Raw genomic sequence first — 20,415 nt, 5'->3', positions numbered from 1 at the left:
TTCTTGGATTGGAAGAATCAACATTGTGAAAAGACTATACTACCCAAAGCAATCTACAGATTCAATGCAATCCCTATCAAACTACCACTGGCATTTTTCACAGAACTAGAACAAAAATATTTCGCAATTTGTATAGAAACACAAAAGACCCCGAATAGCCAAAGCAATCTTGAGAAAGGAAAACGGAGCTGGAGGAATCAGGCTCCCTGACTTCAGGCTATACTACACAGCTACAGTAATCAAGACAGTACGGTACTGGCACAAAGACAGAAATATAGATCAATGGAACAGGATAGAAAGCCCAGAGATAAACCCACGCACAATGGTCACCTTATCTTTGATAAAGGAGGCAAGAATACACAATGGACAAAATAAAGCCTCTTCAATAAGTGGTGCTGGGAAAACTGGACAGCTACATGTAAAAGAATGAAATTAGAACACTCTCTAACACCATACACAAAAATAAACTCAAAATGGATTAAAGACCTAAATGTAAGGCCAGACACTATCAAACTCTTAGAGTAAAACACAGACAGAACACTCTGTAACATTAATCACAGCAAGATCCTTTTTGACCCACCTCCTAGAGAAATGGAAATAAAAACAAAAATAAACAAATGGGACCTAATGAAACTTAAAAGCTTTTGCACAGCAAAGGAAACCATAAACAAGATGAAAAGACAACCCTCAGAATGGGAGAAAATATTTGCAAATGAAGCAACTGACAAAGGATCAATCTCCAAAATATACATGCAGCTCATGCAGCTCAATATCAAAAAAACAAACAACCCAATCCAAAAATGGGCAGAAGACCTAAACAGACATTTCTCCAAAGAAGATATACAGTTTGCCAACCAACACATGAAAGAATGTTCAACATCATTAATCATTAGGGAAATGCAAATCAAAACTACAGTGAGGTATCATCTCACACAGGTCAGAATGGCCATCATCAAAAAATCTACGAACAATGAATGCTGGAGAGGGTGTGGAGAAAAGGGAACCCTCTTGCCCTGTTGGTGGGAATGTAAATTGATACAGCCACTATGGAGAACAGTAAGGAGGTTCCTTAAAAAACTACAAATAGAACTACCATATGACCCAGCAATCCCACTACTGGGCATATACCCTGAGAAAACCATAATTCAAAAAGAGTCATGTACCACAATGTTCATTGCAGCTCTATTTACAATAGCCAGGACATGGAAGCAACCTAAGTGTCCATCGACAGATGAATGAATAAAGAAGATGTGGCACATATATACAATGGAATATTACTCAGCCATAAAATGAAACGAAATTGAGTTATTTGTAGTGAGGTGGATGGCCCTAGAGTCTGTCATACAGATTGAAGTAAGTCAGAAAGAGAAAAACAAATACCGTATGCTAACACATTTATATGGAATCTAAAAAAAAAAAAGGTCATGAAGAATCTAGGGGCAAGACGGGAATAAAGACACAGACCTACTAGAGAATGGACTTGAGGATATGGGGAGGGGGAAGGGTAAGCTGGGACAAAGTGAGAGAGTGGCATGGACATATATACACTACCAAACGTAAAATAGATTGCTAGTGGGAAGCAGCCGCATAGCACAGGGAGATCAGCTCGGCACTTTGTCACCACCTAGAGAGGTGGGGTAGGGAGGGTGGGAGGAGATATGGGCATATGTATATGTATAACCGATTCACTTTGTTATAAAGCAGAAACTAACACACCATTTTAAAGCAATTATACTCCAATAAAGATGTTAAAAAAATAATAAAGTAACACTTTCTTCAACATTTTTTGAATGTTAAAAAAAAAAAAAGGAAATGATTAACACTTTCTGGAATTTGAGACTTGCCATATCAGTCATACACTCCCAGACAGTCTTACCTAAGTCCATTCGCTTAAAGAAGTCATAGTTTTATAATTTCTCATGTGTTAAATACAGGAAGTCGTGTTCCAGAGAAAAAATCATGGGATTTCGTTTTCAGTGAGGTCAGTTATAGAACAAAGTTTTATATGTCACTTAGATTTCCTCCTTCTTCTTTAAAAAACAAACTGACAATAAAGAGCTAAAGTCACGGAATAAAGGTCATGAATAGCAAATAAGGTATAAAGGTCAACAGTTCCCATCTTTAAAAGTCAGGAATAGCTTTCTAAACATGACAGTCAGACTAACATTAAATTAATTTTGCTTTCCCTATTTAATTCTGTATGCTTTGTTTATACTAAAACGAAGAACTATGGTGAAAGGCCCTCTTGAATAGACGTCCTTATTGTAACAACTGATAAGCTTCCTTTTCTTTTTTACCCGCTCCCCTTGCTTACTTTTCTAGGGCTTGGGTTGTGGCTAGTGTCGTTGTTTGTCTCTTTATCTCTCTGTGTGGCTTTTCTCAATGCCTGGAACACTTTTTTGAGCAGTTGGTGACAGTTTGATCTGGGTCTATCCTTGACACTCACCTATTTCTCCCCCTCATCTTTCTTCCTTTTATTTTTCACTGTTATTCCTATTCTTAACACTATTTCATATTTAGTGACTATATTAATGTTCTGTATATGGTGAATTCAGACCTATATAAAACTAAAATTTATATGCTATAATATCTGTATCCATACAAACATTATCTACAAGTAATAAATGGTTTACATTAAAGTGCAGGCATATATGTATGAGTGTGCTATGCAGATCCCCTTCATTTTGCAAATATTTGTTATTCATCCAAGTGTTTCAGGAAGTAAACTGCAAGTCCAGTAGTCTTTTTAACTTATATTCTTCTTCAAAAATGATAATAAACAATTCACCTTAGTAATAAGCGTTTGTTTCTTAGTATTACTAAGACATCGTTAATTTGGCCAAAAAAAATCAAAGTCCTATACATAACAGGAATTATTCTAATAGCTTCCTAAAAATGACAGTCATAATAATAAATTAACTAACAGAGTGATAATCTCTTTATTCCAAGGGCTTATGGTCTTGTAGTAGGAATAGAGACCTGCAAGTAATTGCTCTATAATTATAGCAATCCAGAATAATCTCTGTAGTGAGCAATGTATGACATATGGAAGCAGCAACTGTGTGAGCTTGGGGGAGTTGGGATAACTTCAAAGAGGAGGGAGTGTGTAATAAGAAGAGGCTTAAATTTAAAGATTAAGGAAGGGCACAGCAGGGGATGATGAGAAGGGAGAATTATTCCAGAGAAGGCAAACAGTAGGGGCTAAGCATGGAGGAACAAGAAACCAGTGTTCAGAGAATAAGTGAATTCAGTATTAATATGTGAAAAGAAGACAATGTAAGAAGAGGAAATATGGAAAATAAAACTGTAAAAGAGCAGGACTGATCTTAAGAACTGTATACCGTGAAAAGAACTATAGATTTTATTCTGTAGAATGTCAGTGTATTTTGATGCCTAAGGTATTTATATCTTGTGCTTTTAATTAACATTCAATTCACCAAAGTTAATAATGCAAAGGCCTAATTTATTTTAAATACTTAAACTCACATAATATAATTTACTATGCAATTTATACACCTAGCAATTTTTATTTAAATAAGAATAATTATTTTCAGGGGGATCTCTGATAAATGATTGGAAAACTCAGACTGACTTCTTTCAAATCAATAGTTATATTTATAATAAATTGAAGTAATGAAACTCTCTTACATGTTTCACATTATGTGTATAAATTTACATACTGAATTTTGTTTTTAAGCATTTCCGATACCTGACTGAACAAATGTCATAACTCCACTCAGCAAACCTCCCAAGAACTTAAACAACTCTTGTAAATCTATTAAACCATATTCACTTCTCTTATCTACTCCAACTGCATTTGCAAATGGATTTTTCTTATACTTTGTAAAAAATTTTATTTTATTTATTTTTTTATACAACAGGTTCTTATTAGTCATCAATTTTATACACATCAGCGTATACATGTCAATCCCAATCGCCCAATTCATCACACCACCATCCCCAACCCCCGCAGCTTCCCCCCTTGGTGTCCATATGCTTCTTCTCAACATCTGTGTCTCAGCTTCTGCCCTGTAAACTGGTTCATCTGTAACATTGTTCTAGGTTCCACATACATACGTTAACATACTATATTTGTTTTTCTCTTTCTGACTTACTACACTCTGTATGAAAGTCTCTAGATCCATCCATGCCTCAACAAATGACCCAATTTCGTTCCTTTTTATGGCTCAGTAATATTCCATTGTATATATGTACCGCATCTTCCTTATCCATTCATCTGTCGATGGGCATTTAGGTTGTTTCCATGACCTAGCTATTGTAAATAGTGCTGCAATGAACACTGGGGTGCATGTGTCTTTTTGAATTATGGTTTTCTCATGGTATATGCCCAGTAATGGGATTGCTGTATCATATGGTAATTCTATTTTTCATTATTTAAGGAACCTCCATACTGTTTTCCATAGTGGCTGTATCAATTTACATTCCCAGCAACAGTGCAAGAGGGTTCCCTTTTCTCCACACCCTCTCCAGCATTTGTTGTTTGGAGATTTTCTGATGACGCCCACTCTAACTGGTGTGAGGTGATTCATCATTGTAGTTTTGATTTGCATTTCTCTAATAATTAGTGATGTTGAGCAGCTTTTTATGTGCTTCTTGGCTATCTGTGTCTTCTTTGGAGAAGTGTATATTTAGGTCTTCTGCTCATTTTTGGATTGGGTTGTTTGTTCTTTCAATATTGAGCTGCATGAGCTGTTTATATATTGTGGAGATTAATCCTTTAACCATTGACTCATTTGCAAATATTTTCTCCGATTCTGAGGGTTGTCTTTTTGTCTTGTTTATGGTTTCCTTTGCTGTGGAAAAGCTTCTAAGTTTCATTACATCCCATTTGTTTATTTTGGTTTTTATTTCCATTACTCTAGGAGGTGCATCAAAAAAGATCTTGCTGTGATTTATGTCAAAGAGTGTTCTTCCTATGTTTTCCTCTAAGCATTTTATAGTGTCTGGTCTTACATTTAGGTCTCAAATCCATTTTGAGTTTATTTTTGTGTATGGTGTTAAGGAGTGTTCTAATTTCATTCTTTTACATGTAGCTGTCCAGTTTTCCCAGCACCACTTACTGAACAGACTGTCTTTTCTCCATTGTATATCCTTGCCTCCTTTGTCATAGATTAGTTGACCATAGGTGCGTGGGTTTATCTCTGGGCTTTCTATCTTGTTCCATTGATCGATGTTTCTGTCTTTGTACCAGTACCATATTGTCTTCATTACTGTAGCTTTGTAGTATAGTCTGAAGTCAGGGAGTCTGATTCCTCCTGCTCCATTTTTTTCCCTCCAGACTGCTTTCGCTATTCAGGGTCTTTTGTATCTCCATACAAATTTTAAGATCATTTGTTCTAGTTCCATAAAATATGCCATTGGTAATTTGATAGGGATTGCATTGAATCTGTAGATTGCTTTGGGTGGTAGAGTCATTTTCACAATATTGATTCTTCCATTCCAAGAACATAGTATATCTCTCCATCTATTGGTACCATCTTTAATTTCTTTCATCAGTGTCTTATAGTTTTCTGCATACAGATCTTTTGTCTCCTTAGGTAGGTTTATTCCTAGGTATTTCCTTCTTTTTGTTGCAATGGTAAATGGGAGTGTTTCCTTAATTTCTCTTTCAGATTTTTCATCATTAATGTATAGGAATGCAAGAGATTTCTGTGCATTAATTTTGTATCTTGCAACTTTACCAAATTCATTGACTAGGTCTAGTAGTTTTCTGGTGACATTTTTAGCATTCTCTAGGTAAAGTATCATGCCATCTGCAAACTGTTACAGTTTTACTTCTTTTCCAATTTGTATTCCTTTTATTTCTTTTTCTTCTCTGATTGCCGTGGCTAGGACTTCCAAAACTATGTTGAATAATAGTGGTGAGAGTGGACATCCTTGTCTTGTTCCTGATCTTAGAGGAAACACTTTCAGTTTTTCACCATTGAGAATGATGTTTGCTGTGGGTTTGCCATATATGGCCTTTATTATGTTGAGGTAGGTTCCCTCTATGCCCACTTTCTGGAGAGTTTTTATCATAAATGGTGTTGAATTTTGTCAAAAGCTTTTTCTGCATCTATTGAGATGATCATATGATTTTTATTCTTCAATTTGCTAATATGGTGTATCACATTGTTTGATTTTCATATATTGAAGAATCCTTGCAATCTGGGATAAATCCCACCTGTTCATGGTGTATGATCCTTTTAATGTGTTGTTGCATTCTGTTTGCTAGTATTTTGTTGAGGATTTTTGCATCTATATTCATGAGTGATATTGGTCTGAATTTTCTTTTTTTGTAGTATCTTTGTCTGGTTTTGGTATCAGGGTGATGGTGGCCTCATAGAATGCATTTGGGAGTGTTCCTTCCTCTGCAATTTTTTGGAAGAGTTTGAGAAGGATGGGTTTTAGCTCTTCTCTAAATGTTTGATAGAATTCACCTGTGAGAAGCCATCTGGTCCTGGTCTTTGTTTCTTGGGAAATTTTTAATCACAGTTTCAATTTCATTATTTGTGATTTGTCTGTTCATATTTTCTTTTTCCTCCTGGTTCAGTCTTGGAAGGTTATACATTTCTAAGAATTTGTCCATTTCTTCCAGGTTGTCCATTTTATTGGCATAGAGTTGCTTGTAGTAGTCTCTTAGGATGCTTTGTATTTCTGCGGTGTCTGTTCTAACTTCTCCTTCTTTATTTCTAATTTTATTGATCTGAGTCCTCTCCCTCTTTTTCTTGATGAGTCTGGCTAATGGTTTATCAATTTTGTTTGTCTTCTCAAAGAACCAGCTTTTAGTTCTATTGATCTTTGGTATTGTTTTCTTTGTTTCTATTTCATTTATTTCTGCTCTGATCTTTATGATTTCTTTCCTTCTGCTAACTTTGGGTTTTGTTTGTTCTCCTCTGTCTAGTTCCTTTAGGTGTAAGGTTAGATTGTTTACTTGAGATTTTTCTTGTTTCTTGAGGTAGGCTTGTATAGCTATAAACTTCCCTCTTAGAACTGCCTTTGCTGCATTCCATAGATTTTGGATCGTCGTGTTTTCATTGTCATTTGTCTCTAGGTATTTTTTGATATCCTATTTGATTTCTTCAGTGATCTCTTGGTTATTTAGTAACTTATGTTTAGCCTCCATGTGTTTGTGTTATTTGCATTTTTTCCTGTGTAATTCATTTCTAATCTCATAGCGTTGTGGTTAGGAAAGATTCTTGATATGATTTCAATTTTCTTAAATTTACTGAGGCTTGATTTGTGATCCAAGATGTGATCTATCCTGGAGAACGTTCCGTGCGCTCTTGAGAAGAAAGTGTAATCTGCTGTTTTGGAATGGAATGTCCTATAAATATCAGTTAAGTCTGTCTGGTCTATTGTGTCATTTAAAGCTTCTGTTTCCTTATTTATTTTTATTTTGGATGATCTGTCCATTGGTGTAAGTGAGGTGTTAAATCCCCCACTATTATTGTGTTACTCTCGATTTCCTCTTTTCCCGCTATTAGCAGTTCCTTATGTATTGAGGTGCTCCTTTGTTGGGTGCATATATATTTATAATTGTTATATCTTCTTCTTGGATTGATCTCTTGATCATTATGTAGTGTCCTTCCTTATCTCTTGTAACTTTCTTTATTTTAAAGTCTATTTTATCTGATATGAGTATAGCTACTCCAGCTTTCTTTTGATTTCCATTTGCATGGAATATCTTTTTCCATCCCCTCACTTTCAGTCTGTATGTGTCCCTAGGTCTGAAGTGGGTCTCTTGTAGACAGCATATATATGGGTCTTGTTTTTGTATCCATTCAGCAAGCCTGTGTCTTTTGGTTGGAGCATTTAAACCATTCACGTTTAAGGTAATTATCGATATGTATGTTACACTGACCATTTTCTTAATTGTTTTGGGTTTGTTTATGTAGCTCCTTTTCTTCTCTTGTGTTTCCCACTTAGAGAAGTTCCTTTAGAAATTGTTGTATAGCATTTTCTTTGCATGTAGGGTGTCTTTTTTGGTGAGTTCCATGATTGTCCAGCAGCTAGTTGTGATTCTGGTGTTCTCGCAAGAGGGTGTGAGAGCATGTCTTTCTACTCTGCCATATTTGTTCCTAGTCCTCTTCTTATACTTTTTAAGAAATATTTTTTTAAAAAATTTTTAAGCGTATGAAAAGCAAGGAGAATAGCATTGTATGCACCCATGCACCCTTTCCCAACTTCAACAATTATTAACTCACTACCAATCTTGTTTCATCTATACCCCCCACTTCTCTCTTCTCATATTACTTTGAGACTAATACCAAGCATCATGTAATAACAACCATAAATATTTCAGTAGGTTTCCCTAAAAATAGAGTCTATGTATTAATATAAAACCTAAAGTCTTCAAATTTCCAGTTTTCTCTTAAATCGTATGTGGGTTTTCTTGTTTGTTTGAATAAGAATCCAAGCAAAGTCTATGGCTTATATGTTTTGTAATTCTCTTTTAATCTCTAGGTTCACCCTCTATTACTTTCTTTTTACTTATTTCAATTTATTTGTTGAGCAAATCAAGTTGTTCATGGGCGTTATAGTTGCCCACAGTCTAGATTGTGCTGATCGCTTACTCACATTATAGCTTATGTGTTCCCCATTCCTCTGTAAATTGGTAGCTGGATACAGATGGGGGCTTGATCAAATTTAGTTCTATTTTCTAAATGTACTTCTTTCTTTATTTAGGTAAGACTTCTTCCTAGGTGATGGTATATTCTTTTATTAGGAGCTCATAATTTTGGCTGACTCTGTTTTGTGAGGCCAGCAGCCATTGACATATGTGAAGCTGTGGAGTTATATGAGAATATGAGACCATCTAGGGGCCAATGTAGAGTGAAAATAAAAATGAGGAAGCCAAGATCAGAACCCAAAAGAACACCATCACTTAAACGGGGAAGTCAGAGCAAATTAACTCACAAAGGAAATTGTGGGGTCGTGACCAGAGAGACAAGAAGTGAGCAGGAGAGATTTCTCATGGAAACAAAGGAGACTCCAGGAAGGCAAAATAGCCAATACTGTGATAAGAGCCACAAAGCAATCAAGTAAGGTGCATGCTGAGAAGTGTTTAATGGATTTGGTAATCAAATCTTTTTTTTTGTGTGTGATACACGGGCCTCTCACTGTTGTGGTCTTTCCCGTTGCGGAGCACAGGCTCCGACGCACAGGCTCAGTGACCATGGCTCACAGGCCTAGCCGCTCTGCGGCATGTGGGATCTTCCCGGACCAGGGCACGAACCCGTGTCCCCTGCATCAGCAGGCGGACTCTCAATCACTGCGCCACCAGGGAAGCCCGGTAATCAAATCTTTTAAGAATAGTTTCAGTGAAGGATTAGCAAGGGAAGCCAGATTATAGTCAATGAAGAAATGAGTAGGAGGAGAGCAAGTATAGTTGGTGAGTATGGACAGCTTTTTCTACTTTGGGAAATGGAGGATGGCCTTGTAATAATGTGGAGGATTTAGAAAGGTGAAGAGAAGTGTTTGTCCTTTATGAATGAGAGTAACTTGGGCTGAGGGAGAAAACAGTAGTGAGATCTTTAGGGATGGGGAGTGAAAGAAGAAGAACAATAATAGTAATATAAATAATATGATGACACACAGAAGAAAGCAAATAAAAGGAGTAAAATAACTGATCATTCAGATAGGAATCAGAACACAGATGGAAAGAAGAACTTCAGTAGGGACAGGTAAGCATGAGCATAACTATAGATAAGCTTGGGAGTTGAAGGATTGTATTTTAAGAGAGTTCACCCCCAATAAGTGCTATTTTATCAGTGAAATAAGAAACAAGATCATCTGATGAAAAGAGAAAGGAGAGGAATAGGAGATCTGAGGGAAGTAATGAACCTTTTGAATAGCCATTGGGAAGGATGATGCAAGAGAGGGTTGACTTGAAAAAAAAGTATAATGAGATTATAAAATAGTGTTGGGGGTATAGCTGAGATTGAATGTCAATTATTGGTAATATCCTAAATCAGTAAAATGGCAATTTTCCCCAGTTATGCAAATCAACCCAAGAATAGAAATAGAAAATATAGATGGTTCCATAAATCATTAGGGATTCATGAAGCCCAGGTATTGATAGCTGTTATGAGCAGTTGGAGTGAAGTGGTTTGGAATGAAGCACCTTGGAGTCGAAGCCACAAGTGATGGAAGCAAAACCAGATGGAGAACATCTGGAAAAGGGTGTTGAGTCAGGACTGGAACTAATGATCTTTGGAATCTGTACTATACAGCCAATCATATACCTTCAGAACCCAGAATTGACTTATTGACATACTGTCATTTTAACAGAAAAATATTTCTTCCCTGAAATTAAACTACTGATTAATTGTAGATGCTCACTTTGAATGGGCAGTGCTGTACTCAAGCTCCCTGATTCTCCATTTTTTGCAGCAGTAGTGACATCAATAAAAGGCTAAAGCCTATTCTACGGACTTCTGAAGTTTTCAATCAGAGCAGATGTGAAAGAGAAGAGTTATTTTTAAATGATCCTTTTATTCTTTTTTCTTTCTCATTGTAAGGGGAGCATCTACTTGTTCCATTTTCACTGTTTCTTCTCTCTTGTTTTCAGAAGCCCTGTAAATGAAGAAAATCAAGATAGTGTCATGCACTCTGATGGTAAGAGGTGAAAGATGTTTTATTTATTTGTTCCCTCAGATACGGAAGTTTGAGTTAATTATTCTCATCGGATCATTAATGGGTCATTATCATCATTGGTCCATGCAAGACCCCTCTCTTGTTTTACTTATTTATTTATTTCCTTTTATCTCCATGACCCATTCCCTTTCCTTCCTCCCCCTTACCAGAGACAAATATTCTAATGTACTTAGTGTGTGTCTTTTGTACATATTCTTTGCATGCTGTTGTATGTGTATATATACATATTTCAATTCACATAAACTGTATATTATAGCTCACTCTGACCTTTTTTTTATACTCGGAATAATGTGTTTTGGGGGGCTCCTCCATGTTGTATATTTATATTTAATTTCTTTCTGTTAACTACTGCACAGCACTCCATGGTATGCATCCTATGCATTCACATTTCACCTTCAACTCGCTGGTACCACAAATAATAGTTCAATGCACCTTCTTGTCCATATCCCCATGTGGACCTCTGAGAGCCTTCCTTTATGTATATCCAGTAGAGTGGCTGCTTGTAAGCAATGGCATATTCATTTCAACTGAGTAGGATTAGAGTGCTCTCCAGAAGAGCTGCATCTCTGTGTACTCCCATCACAGGGCATGAAGATTCCAAGATGCCTACCTTTTGCCAGTGCATGGTACTATGCAGCTTTCCAGTTGTTTCCAGTCTTACATGCATAAAATGATGTCTTGTTTCATTTTCATATCTCTGCTTGCCGCTGAGTTTGAATACTTGATTTGTTTATTAGCCTTTGTGGTTTTCTCTTCTGTACGTTGCCAGTTCCTATTCCTTGATCATTTGTTTCTTGGGGTTGGTATCCTTTTCTGGCTGACTTGCAGGAGTTCCTTTGTATTCCAGATATTAATCCTATGTCAGTTGTAGACATTTCAAATATCTTCTCTCATTCTGTCCATTGTCTATTAACTTAGTCCATGTTGTCCTTATGGAACATAAATATTTTTGATATAATCAAATTCATTAATATTTACTTCATAATTTATACTTTTAAAGTTTTATTTAAGAAGTCCTATCCCTAGGAAATGCAAATATTATCTTCTATTTTCTTCTATGAACTTTATCGTTTATAGTTAGGTCTTTGATCTCTTTGCAGTCCACTTTTGAGGCATTAGTAGAAATCTAGATTTGATGTCTCATGTACAAAGCCAGTTTTCCCATTACCACACTCTGAAATCCACCCTTCTCTCATTAATTTATAATGCCACATTTACTATATTAATTCTATTGGTGTGTTTGTATCTTTGCATATATAGGTGTGTTTTTGTGTGCATAATGTGTGTTTCTATTTGTGTGTGTGTAAATTTGTGTATCTGTCTCTGAGCTCTCTGCTCTATTCCACTGGTCTATTCATTTGTATATCAGTTCTACACTGTTTTTATTATTATAGTTTTAGATGATATCTTAGTACCTGGTAATTTATTGATATTACCAAACCCTTGAGCAGTAAAATATCTTTTTTAAAAACCTTATTAACTTGATTTGTTTGACACATGAAAGCAAATCCTTGGGAACAAGTTAAGTCAAAAAGTGTGAACTAGTTGTGATTTTCTTGTAAAATCTTTGTTCCATATTGCAAGCCCACAAAACCAAATGTGCATGCTCTTCATAAAGAGAATAAAAAGTGTCTTCATTAATTTTTGGCTTTTGCATTATTTTATGAAAGTCAGTGAAAAGATTTTATAATTAAATTACAAGATTCAAAAAAGCCATAGTAAGAATCTAAGCTGCATATTCTATTTCATACTTCTATACCTTTGGTAAATTATAAGTTCTGTTACATGATGAACTGTTTTGAATATTATATTACATCTAATAATCCTGTATTAAAGCACTTCTTAATTACAGTATATTAAATTGTATTCCTTTTTTAAACACTTTAGGAACCGGAAATCTGGATGAGGTCAGTTTTTTTTTCCTTCTCATAATATATTGCTGTAACTAGAATATGTAACAATTATTGTGATTCATTTTCTATTGATATAAACCAACAAATGAAAAACCTTATGAGTAATGGTGATTTTTTTTCCATTTATAATCTTATTTCATCTAAAATGCTTGAGACATTAAACACCCATTATTACACTGACTCATAGTAATTTTGTAATGCTAAACATAGACTGAAGTCTGGCTACACATCTGAATTACATAGCAATATGTAAAATGAAATCTTTCTGTGCTTCCTTTTCCAGTCTATCTCTAAAAAGGAAACAAAAATATTTTAAATAAGCCAAATTGACACACAAATGTATGCTTGTTTTACTGATTATGTGAGAAATGTAATATGTGTATGTTCCCTTATTAAATAATTACAATTAATCATTATTAATGTTTTTCTTGACAGGAACAAGAGAGTGAAGGAGAAACATATGAAGACATGTATGAGTTACACTTTTTTACCATGATATTTTCCTTCTAAGATGAAATAATGATTTGTATGAGGGAGAGTGGAGGGATATTCAACACTGGGAGGGAAAAGCTGTATCGTTCAAATGACGGGCATATAATGATAACCTTTATTTCAATACAAAGGACTAAAGATTCTTTTCTTGTCTAAGGATTTTACAGGGGAGTCTATTAAAATGCCATCCCCGGAGAGGTCAGAGGCCTGCAGCCCACTAGATAGCCCACAGGCAGGGAATCACAGGGGCCAGGAATCTGATTTCTTGCTCTCCGTGTGTCCTTGGGCACATGAATACGTTACAATGTCCTCACCTAGACAGCGCTTCACCTCACAACCTTGCTATGACGATTTAACACAGCACCAGATGCCGAAGTTTTAGCCTGCTAAACAGAAAGGTGTTAGAAAGGGTTCCAAAATGGGTTTCCGGGTAGCCCGAGACTAAGGAATTTCTTGGAAAATGAGTAGAAGTATAATGAATATGTTATTTTATCTTTTGATTCTAATATGTTAATTTTCCCTACCCAGTTCTTATTCAACTAATTCTGACTAAAGTTTCTGAATTAAGGTTTGTACATGTGTGTACAAGTGCATGTGTGTATGTGAACTTGTACTAGTGAGTGCATGAGAGAGAGAGAGAGAGAGAGAGGAGAGATTAATTCTATTCATGCCGACAGGCTGTAAGAACCTTTATAAACAGTGCTTTCCACTTGCCTGCACGAGCTGTAAGGGCAGCAGAACTTTAGGAAGGCATCCTCATTTGAATGCCTCCTGCTGGTTCTAAGAACAGTCTCATACACCCAGGAATTTTGACAAGCCTTGGCTTTATACCTTCACCTATACTTCTTCACATACTATCTTCTGTTCTGGGTAGAAACCTCTCTGGATAGGGAGCCCTGACACATCAATGCCCGTGGATGCTAAAACAAACTTACAATTTTAATCCACAGAGAAACAACCAAAGAAAGAGAGAAGAAAAGGGAAAAGGAGGAAAAGAAGAGATTAGAGCTGGAGAAAAAGGAACAGAAAGAGAGAGAAAAGAAAGAACAAGAAATAAAGAAGAAATTTAAAGTAAGAGCTTGCTTGCCGAAGGGTGAAAAAGAGTAACCTCTTTGGGCTTCCCTGGTGACGCAGTGGTTGAGAGTCTGCCTGCCGATGCAGGAGACACGGGTTCGTGCCCCGGTCCGCGAAGATCCCACGTGCCGCGGAGCGGCTGGGCCCGTGAGCCATGGCGGCGCTGAGCCTGCGCGTCCGCTGTGCTCCGCAACGGGAGAGGCCACGACAGTGAGAGGCCCGCGTACCGCAAAACAAACAAACAAAAAAGAGTAACTTCTTTTTATAACTTTCACACAAAAGGGGCACAATTCTTGAAACCTTACATGGTCGGAGAATTACTTAATCATTGTTTTCTAAAGAGTAACTACCTTCACAATAGTAATGTTTTTGTCCAATAATCTCCTTTACCCCTGCATCAAAAAACTAACGCAATAAAATCCAAATAAAATATGCGAGCTCAGGAAATTTTATGTCGATTAGTGAAAGAGTACTTGATTGCTCAGACCCATCTTGAGCCTCCTTGTTATGCATTTCATTTTATCCTACTCATAATATGAGCTCAGGACCACACACATACACATCCCTGTGGCATGTATTAGAGTGGTACGAGGGACAGAAGTGTCTCTGGATTAACCAGACCTCTCACAATAAAGCTCCGCGAGCTACCCTGACTGCTGCTGTCTAGACCTGACTTAACATTTTTGCCTTTATTTTAAGCCGATTTACATGGTGACTTTTGATACCTGCTGTTTCTCCTCCCTCTTCATCCACCTGGATTTCTGACCTCTGTCTTCTCTGATCTCTGATTTCTAATTGTGTGATTTCTATTACCACCACCACTACCACTATACTTGCGGACTATACTCTTATGGCCAGTACATCTTTGATGATATGGCCTATCTGGGGTGGGTCTAGTATGTCAGCTATAGAGTGATTATCTAGTTACAAAACTATTCTTCACTAGAAAAAGGATTCATATCAAGTTTCCTTTAAATATTTAATTCCTCCTGAATATTTACAATATGGTTTGAATTATAAAAATGTGGTTTATATATAATTTCCCAGTATATTGATTATAGTAAAACAAAGTTTCAACATCAGGGCAAAGAGAAAATGTAAAACTTGGAGTCAATTGGACAGATGTGGATTCAAAGTCCAACTGCACATGCAAACTTTGTGATCATGGGCCTATTACTAAACTTCTCTGAACTTCATATTCCTATTTTTAAAGTGAGTCAATGATACCTCTCCTGAAAGTCTTTTATGGAATTAAATAAAATAATGCATGGAATGCATATCTATTACAGGATCTCATTCAATTTTGCTTACTACATATAAGCAAAATTAAGATTACAGTATCAATACTAAAACATTTTACTCATACAGAATGTATGGCTACCAATGTTTATAGTTTTCAAGTGGAAAACATGAAAAACTAATTTCTTTTTTTTTTTTTTTTTTTTTTTGCGGTACGCGGGCCTCTCACTGCTGTGGCCTCTCCCGTTGCGGAGCACAGGCTCCGGGCGCGCAGGCTCAGCGGCCACGGCTCATGGGCCCAGCCGCTCCGCGGCATGTGGGATCTTCCCGGACCGGGGCACGAAACCGCGTCCCCTGCATCGGCAGGCGGATTCTCAACCACTGCGCCACCAGGGAAGCCCAAAAACTAATTTCTTAAATGAAAATCATTATAACATACTTTTTATGAAGAGATTGTAGTTTTGAAGGAATGGTGTGAAGCTTTCTCTTGTTTTATTTTTTGAGAAATCAATTTTGCATTGTTTCACTCATTCATTTGAATAATATTTGTTAGTAAGAAAAAAATAGGATATGGAAGACATCCCACCAAATATGAACTCAAAAGTTTGTCAAGACTAGGACTTCACACGCTATATTCCTTCCACAAAATGTTAATAGATGTTCCAGTTAAATAAATAAATGTAAGAATTGTTACATAGCTTCACATATCATTAATTCCAAGACAAAATATTTCACATTTTAAAATTCTGATATTAAGATGCATTTTAACATCGTTGGCATATCAAAATTTAACTTAAGCTCTTTTCTTTCTTTCTTGGTGGTGCATAATTAATGATATATCTCACAATTCATCGCATCACAAGTTCCATAAAATAAAGTAGAGCTTCTTCAAAACTCACAATGCATATTTGCATATCAAAAGGTCCAAGAAATTCTGTTGAAAATACACCAATTTAGGATTAGGAAATGTTTAGGATTCATGACCCCTAAACTGGATTATTCCCCTGCTGTCAGGAAAACACTGTACTATTCAGGATATTTATTTTCAAACCTCTCATAATATTCGTTTGTTATCTTTATTATTCACAAAGCTATTTCTAAACTGTTGTCTGTTTATAGCAGGTAATGTCTACTCCAAGTTTACAGATAGACAAGTACCACAAAGGTAAAAAAAATAAAAAAGAAAAAGAAAGAAAGAAAGAAAATGCTTTTCCCATAGGTACAACCCACCACCACCAACCCTTGCTGTTTTAGGCCTGCAGAGAACCATCAGAATGATTGCACAAAGCACAGAGGGGAGTAACCTCTGTCTACCAAGCAAACCACCAGCATACCCCATAAAAACACATAGCACCCAGCATGTCATACATAAGTGGCATTCGGTTATCAGTGGCTTTCTCTGCAAATCTTCCACAGAGTTCCCGAGGCCAGCAGATCATTGCCACCCTCTCCTGGCCCCCGAGCATGTGCTTACCTGTTCTTTGCTGGTTCTGTCTGGCCTCTGCAATTTTCCTCTAAGAACATTCACCAGGAATGACATTCACCCTCAACTTCTAGTTCAAACTTGTAAATGTTGGAAATAGGCAGGTTGGCAAGTGGTGGACATATTGTCTTTCAAAACCGCATTCCTTAAAGATGTTCTGAATAGTAAAGAAGCCGGTCGTGATTTTTTTTTTTCCCCTCTTTGCAGCTAACAGGCCCTATTCAAGTCATCCACCAAGCAAAAGCTTGCTGTGATGTCAAAGGAGGAAAGAATGAACTGAGCTTCAAGCAAGGAGAGCAAATTGAAATAATCCGAATCACAGACAACCCTGAAGGAAAATGGCTGGGCAGAACAGCCAGGGGGTCATGTGAGTGCACATTTTCCTACGACTTCGAAGTGTTTTCTATTTGAGCCAATATTAATGTGAGAATTCTTCCAAAGCTACTCATAAGCATTAAGTTGGGAGCATGTTGCAGGGTGGACAAAGCTAGGAAGATTTTAAATGACAGGTATAGCACCATCTTCACCTCATCTGTGTAATCTTTTTAGTGGGGAAAAATGTAAATATTTATAGTATCCCAGGGAGGAGCAAAGAGCATTAGGTTCTTCACTGATGTTAAAAGGCAAAAATGATTCATATGAATCACTTTGGAATCTTGAAAATAGACTCTAGGCTTACCCCAAACCACAACAGCATAAGACTTTGACAAAGTACAGTGAAACAGGTGTCAACAAGTCTATAACTCAGCATTGCAAGCAAAGAAATAAAGGGAAAATTTAAAGAGTAAGTGTGCAATTAATATTTTATCCACAACTTTATGATATTTAAACTACAGTTACCTGCACATAAATTGTTCCCCTTTTGGTAGACGGCTATATTAAAACAACGGCTGTAGAGATTGACTATGATTCCTTGAAACGGAAAAAAAACTCGCTCGGTGCTCTTTCATCAAGACCTTTTGAAGATGACCAGGAAGTATATGATGATGTCGCAGAGCAGGAAGATGTTAACAGGTATGTATAAATACAAATTGCAAAGCAAAGCAAATCGTCTCTTTGTCAGAGATTGTGAATTTTAAGATGCTAGAATTTTACATTCCCTATTTCCTACTGCTCTCTATCACTAAACTAAATTACCATTTACAATCACTTCAATATGGATGAAAAGTCATTTGAAACTCCATAGTCTTTTACTTTACTCTTTGGTTGTATGTATCAAATACTACTTGAAATATAATGGGCCATTTGCCAGATATTGCCAAACGTGTTGTCAATCTAAAATGCTGTTTTACAGTATTTATTCTGATTTGATCTTAAGGATATGCCTAAAGTAAGTATGACTTTGTAAAATTGAAGGATGAGATGTAGAAGTTAGCTCTGAAAGATAAAAAGTGTTTTTCGCTGAAATCTGAGTCTAAATATATTCGTCGTTCTTATTTATAAGCATAACAGACAAAAATGCTTTTTTAAGCCAACTCTACTTTTCTCTTTAAGAGTAAAAATGTAAAATACCCTATGATCCCTGGCAATCAACTAAGGGTCCGACTTTCCATTCATTCCAATAGAATGGCATGACCTTCCCTGCAAGAATTATGGGAACATCTTTCTGGGATAGAGGAGTCCAGAGGAGAGGGTGGCCATCTTCTCCCACGTACCTTTCCTTCCCTTCTCTCTTTTCTGCGTCTCCAGCTCCCTTTATCCTTGCCTCCTCTTCTGTCTCTTTTTCCCAGATCTGATCTTCCTTGTCCTTTCTTCTCCTTCCTTTTCCATTCCCCTTTTCTTTTCATTCCTTCTTGCCTCCAATATCTCCCTTTCCTGGTAAAGCCATAATCCCTTCAAGTTGAAGGAAAAGGAGAAGGCAAATCTCCAGCACAGTGAAGAATCCTCTTTTTTTTAATGCCCATTTGTGAAATTGGGAAACCCCCCACGTGATCCCAAAACACATGATCTGTGCTAGATCTTCACTTGGGAAAAAAATGTGTCTGCATTCTTCATAACTCAAATTTTAAAGGAAAAATGTTTTCATTATCAACCATTTTTAAAATGTAAAATGATCAAAACAGTAATATACTTATGAAATATATGAAGAATTAAATTTCCCTCTTGTGGACTTTGAGCTCATGGCATCAATGAAACTTATGTTGCTCTCTGGCAATTTTGTCTTTCTAGTATGAATAATAGGGAATTCCCTGGTGGACTGGTGGTTAGGATTCTGGGCTTTCACTGCCTGGGGCCTGGGTTCAATCCCTGGTTGGGGAACTAAGGTCCTACAGGCCACGTGGCACAGCCAAAAAAAAAAAAAGAATGATGGCCTTCCATGTCTTTTTACCGTGTTATGATCATAAATTATGCAATATATATCAAAACATGTGATGTATGCACTGGAGTTTACAGATTGTAAATTGGCCTTAGTAATAAGAAACACCTTGACCTAATTTGAAAGTCAGTAAATGCTAATTTGCGGGTCAAAGTTCCAAATGGCCATATTCTGAGAGTTACAGAATTTTCTGGACATGAGTATGCCATACCATGTATATTAGCAACATATATACCTTATGTTTGTCTTTTATCTTTTTTAAAAAAACACACATTTCTCTTATTTTGGAATTAAATAACCTCAGTTATATTAATATATACATATTTACACTGATGAACGTACTCAAGAAAAAAATGATAAATCCACATAAAAGGGATGATATCCTTAAAATGAAGCACTATTTTCCGTAATAGGTGACTGTTTCCCAAAACTAATACTATTACCTTTTCCTTTTATCTAGTCTATACATACCACAACTTTAAAAGATATCTCTAGTTAGTAAACATGTAGCAGATAAAGAATCTTCCATTTAATAAACTGGGGTTGGAGGAGGTGTATGGTTTTAATGCTTAATATTTTAAACAAGTATAGCCCCACAATATTTACTAGCATCTATTCCTCCCTTATGCATATTTAATAAGAAATGGAATAAGAGACATCACTTCTACACAAGTTTTTTTCTTGAAACTACAGCTGCTGCTGGCAGAGATCTCATAACAGAATATGCTTTGTCCTTAGTAGAACAAGGAAAGATGCTGAGTATAGCTGGCAGCTTGTCCTGGAAAGAATAAGAGAAGGCACCATCCTCTCCTCTCCCTCCCCCAGATGCCTCTTGGTTCCTTGCACTTTTTACCAGCTCTTTCCCAATTCCTCCAGGGCAAGGAGAGCTGACTGTGTACTTCAAATTCTGTGAGCAGACAGGAGGCTTAAAAGCACAGGTCCTGACAGCGGTTCTTCTCCCTTTCTTCTCAACTAAGCAATTTTTTGTGCTAAATGTGAAATGTTGAAGAAAAGGAAATTACAAGTGCAAATACCACTCCTCCATCACATAAAAAAACTTTCTTCTATGTATGTTTCCAACCTTTTCCCTGCCATTTATCCTTTCCTCTTTCTTCTTCCTCCTCTTTTCTCACACTCTCCTCTCCTTACCTCTCATTCATCTGATCAATGGTTTGTATTCCAAAAAGACCATTATAGGAAATTGAAGAACGGCTATAGAAATGAAATAATGTATGGTG

The 20,415-nt window shown here is 36.5% G+C and overlaps 1 protein-coding gene across 3 annotated transcripts in view; it reads left to right on the top strand.

Annotated features, from left to right (window-relative positions):
- The window catches only part of FYB1 (FYN binding protein 1), a 160,657-nt gene that overhangs the window by 116,234 nt on the left and 24,008 nt on the right, over positions 1-20,415 (top strand). For all 3 annotated transcript variants that reach the window (XM_067033343.1, XM_059060262.2, XM_059060261.2), the window contains exons 4-9: positions 10,574-10,620; positions 12,547-12,566; positions 13,008-13,042; positions 14,015-14,135; positions 17,068-17,227; positions 17,730-17,874. In XM_067033343.1, coding sequence (XP_066889444.1) covers positions 10,574-10,620; positions 12,547-12,566; positions 13,008-13,042; positions 14,015-14,135; positions 17,068-17,227; positions 17,730-17,874 — 528 coding nt within the window. The remainder of the gene's footprint in view (positions 1-10,573; positions 10,621-12,546; positions 12,567-13,007; positions 13,043-14,014; positions 14,136-17,067; positions 17,228-17,729; positions 17,875-20,415) is intronic.

This window comes from Kogia breviceps, chromosome 4 (genome assembly GCF_026419965.1).
Source record: "Kogia breviceps isolate mKogBre1 chromosome 4, mKogBre1 haplotype 1, whole genome shotgun sequence".
Taxonomy (NCBI): Eukaryota; Metazoa; Chordata; class Mammalia; order Artiodactyla; family Physeteridae; genus Kogia; species Kogia breviceps.
The sequence above is the reverse complement of the archived record's forward strand: the minus strand, read 5'-3'. Positions and strand labels throughout refer to the sequence as shown.